Here is a 4,026-nt window from a genome sequence, read left to right as displayed (position 1 = left end):
CAACTATTAGGAATTCCTTAAAACGAAGGCGATATTCGATCCTTGGTAATTCGTGGAATCGTGCCCTAACGTGTTGGGTTGCAATTTCTCGTTTACTCAAAGTAATCGAAGGTCCCTTTAGAATTTTACTTATGTCCTTTAAAAATCCCTTAAACGAAGGCGATATGCTATATTTGGCAATTCGCGAAATCGTACCCTAACGTGCTAGGTTGCAATTTCTCGTCTGCTTAAAATAATCAAATATCCCTTCAAAATTTCACTCATATCTTTTAAAGATCCTTTAAAACGAAGGCAATACTCGGGGTTTGACAATTCAGGAATCATGCCCTATCGTGCTGGGTTGTGATTTCTCGTTTGTTCAAAACAATCGAATATTCCTTTAGGTTTTCACTCATGTTTATTAAAAACCTTTCAAAACGAAGGCGATGTTCGATGTTTGGAAATTTGAGAATCGTGCCCTATCGTGCTGGGTTGCGCTTTTTCATTTGTTCAAAACAATCGAAGATCCCTTCGGAATTTCACTCGTATTTTCTAAGGTGAGGCAATGTTCAATGTTTGGAAGTTCGAGGAATTGTGTCCTACTGTGCTGGGTTTCGGTTTTTCGTGGGACCAAATAGTTGGGCATTCTTTTTTGTAATTTTCGAATTATAAACTTTCGAAAGTCGAAACAAGAAGATTTTTGGCAACTAACTCAGGTTACTCAAAAAAAAACCACATTTCAAAAACATCTTTAAATTTTAGACATAAGGACAGTATTTAATCGATTCGGTACCAATTTTGGGCGTAGTGAGGGTGCTAATCCTTCCTCATGCGCAATTGACTCCCGAACCCGTTTTCTCAAAAGTTCGTAGACCAAAGTCGTTGTTTTAGTGAACCAAAATGTTTTATTAAAATAACCGAATTCTTAGGTGACCCGATCACACCAAAACAAAATATCGGTGGCGACTCCATGTTTTATTTTCAAAAAGTTGATTACCCGTTTTTAATTAAATTTAAAACTTTAAAATAAAAGGATATGGTTTCGACAACCGCTACCACGTGTTGAGCTAAATTTCAGACCATCCGACGCAAATGCTCATTTTCTTTAGTCTACCTTCTTCTATGCGATTGGAATGGGTGAGAAGATTTCTTTCTGACCATTAATAATTATGGTTGTGTTGATAAAGTTTTGTATAAGTAATATTTGAGTGGTATAATGACATGATAGAATGCCATTACAATGGTGTAACTTTTTGATGTTGTAAAATTTAACACAAATTATGACATATAAGCTAATGACATCATGTAACTTTTTGTTAATATATGAACATTATGTTTGAATGTAAAATATAAATCTCAAGTTTTTTTTATTACTTCTACTATTTTCTTTTTTATTTTAGAAGATAATTAAATTATTTGTTTCACTAATGATATTTTAGCACATTAAATATATATTACAGTTTAAAAATAATAAAATAGGTTATATATTATTTTTATAATATTATGTATTATGATTTTAATTTATATTTTAATAATGAATATTATTAAATTATATATTATTTTATTAAATTGTATTTAATAATAGTTATGTTAAAATATGATTAAATTATTTATTATTATTAAATTATATTTAATAATAATCTTATTAAAGTTTAATAACAATAACAATAATCATCAACATAAAATAATAATCTGTTAAGGTACTTTGGTTATTTAAATATTTTTCTTCCATTCAACTAAACACAAAAATATTATTATAGCTCTATTTCATTTCATTTAATCAAACAATTAAATTACTAATTATAATTCTATTCTATTTGTTATTTGGCATCCCTACATTTGGGTAGTAGTGCAAAACAGAGTTTTGAATTTCTTACATTTGTTTTGGTTGGAGTAAGGCAATTAATTTTATGGGTTACTCACGTGTTTCTTTATGGCCACCCAAAAAATCTAATCAACTTCAGTTGGGTCCATCAAAAATTTAATTATTTTCAAGATTAAAACCATATTATGACAAATTTACATTTCTTCATTATTTTGGTTTGCCAAATTACCTTAGTTTTCATTGTAATATATCAGTAATGTATTGTTTTGTAAAGAATTGGGCTTTCCCTACCACCACTCTTCATTTATATTCTGTCTTGTCTTGCAATAATTTAGGTTTGTTGGCAATTCGAATTATTATGGACGTATTGAATCTCACATTTTCATGTCCTTTTTTTAACTAACATTTTTGATAGGCCATAATACGAGAACAACCCCTGCACATACAGGCTGCATTTGCCTAATGATATCACCAATACTTAAGATTCAATAATTTTGAACAAAGCAGGTAATAATATAGTCGGTGCAGGGTTTTTCCAAATTATATTTTTGTTTTATAGGTGGTGACGTTGATTTTTTATTTCATTGCTGCTCCTGGCTTTTCAATATTTGTTTTACCTACATAATTTCAGTTTATATTACCTTCCATAATTTCGTACTTTTATTTTGTTCTAATCTTTTTAAAATATATATTGTTTTATTTTTAGTTTTGTTGTAGTATATATGTAAGATTTGTCAATATAAAGGTGTCACTAAATCTATCAAGAACCATTCTCGAAAGGTTTTATTGTGATAGATATGATAATATTTTCAAGATGATAAGTTATCTAAGACTTGGCCTTTTGTATATAATTGATGTATACAGTGTATCTCTTGGTTAATTGGTATTCACCATCGAATTGATTTTATGATGGTCAGGCTAGGATACAAATTCCAATGAATTGATCAAGTTAATATATGTCTTTGAATTATTTTAGTGTTGCAATTACTACCATTTTTTTTGAGATTACTATGTAAACATGACATATATATGATTTTTTTATATTTATACTATATGCCTATTATTATTATTGTTATTATTATTATTATTATTAATGGCTATAATAATAATAATAATAATAATATTTCCTTAAAAAACTAATTTTGAACTTTACGATAATAAAAAAAAAATGAAATGCATTGATATTTAAGAGGGAAAAAAAGGACTCCTTGATTCGAATAAAAAATAAATAACAAAGGTTTAATGAAATGATTACTTTTAACCCAAGAATACTCAGGAAAAGGCTGTTGTAGAATTGAAAACGGATTAATTCTTCCACATGAAATATAAGTTCAAATCTAGTCTGAATAAACAATTCTGGGATGTAAGCATGAGGGCGAAGTTATTCCGGTGGCGGTGGCAGTGAATCCAAATGACTTCATCGCCCAAACGCCGCCCCACATTCACTCTCACTTTTTCATTTGCATATGAGAAACTCCATCAATAAATCACTTGCAATCTGTCGGCTCAAGCTCTATCATCAGCGACGACCATACCATAAAAGGATGTCGGATTGGGGTCCTATTTTCGTGGCACTGGTTCTTTTCGTGCTGCTAACGCCGGGGCTGCTGTTTCAGGTTCCGGGCCACCATAGGTGCGTGGAATTCGGCAACTTTAAGACCAGTGGTGCTTCCATTCTCATCCATTCGTTGCTGTATTTTGGGCTCATTTGCGTGTTTTTGCTGGCGATTAAGGTTCATTTGCATTTGGGTTGATGATAATGTTTGATCCTATATGATCTTTGTTATCATCATTGGTTTTCTTTTTCCTTTCATCTTTGAATGTTGGATGTTGGGTGTTGAGCTTAATTCCAGGAAACTTTAAGCTCTTTTTATGTTATTATTGTTGATTTTTCTTTTTAATTTGCAAGTTATTATTTTCCAAAATGAAAATAAAATTACTGCTTCAATTTAATTCGATTGAATATTTAATGAAGGCTACGATTTGTAAGAATAAATTTACAATTTATTTATTTAAATATGACCGTGAATGGCTGTTGCAATATAAAATTTAAGAAGAAAAAAAATGTTAAAAACATTATAAAAGTTTAAGAACAATTTATATAGAGCTGCTTAAAAATAAAGATGGGTTTTAGTTTAGGTCCCTCTGATTTTAATGTTGATCCCAATTACATCCCTATCTGTAATTTGTACGGTGTTGTATTATGTCTATTTTTCTTTAAA

The 4,026-nt window shown here is 29.9% G+C and overlaps 1 protein-coding gene across 1 annotated transcript; it reads left to right on the top strand.

The window, feature by feature from the left end:
- The first annotated feature begins 3,130 nt into the window (after window positions 1-3,130).
- On the top strand, window positions 3,131-3,768 carry LOC107939041 (uncharacterized). The gene has a single exon (XM_016872333.2). It carries the CDS (start codon window positions 3,271-3,273, stop codon window positions 3,556-3,558), a length of 288 nt encoding a protein of 95 aa, XP_016727822.1. The 5' UTR covers window positions 3,131-3,270; the 3' UTR covers window positions 3,559-3,768.
- The last annotated feature ends 258 nt before the right edge of the window (window positions 3,769-4,026 follow it).

The sequence above is a fragment of the Gossypium hirsutum genome, chromosome A12 (genome assembly GCF_007990345.1).
Source record: "Gossypium hirsutum isolate 1008001.06 chromosome A12, Gossypium_hirsutum_v2.1, whole genome shotgun sequence".
NCBI lineage: Eukaryota > Viridiplantae > Streptophyta > Magnoliopsida > Malvales > Malvaceae > Gossypium > Gossypium hirsutum.
This window is presented reverse-complemented; position numbering and strand designations above follow the sequence as displayed.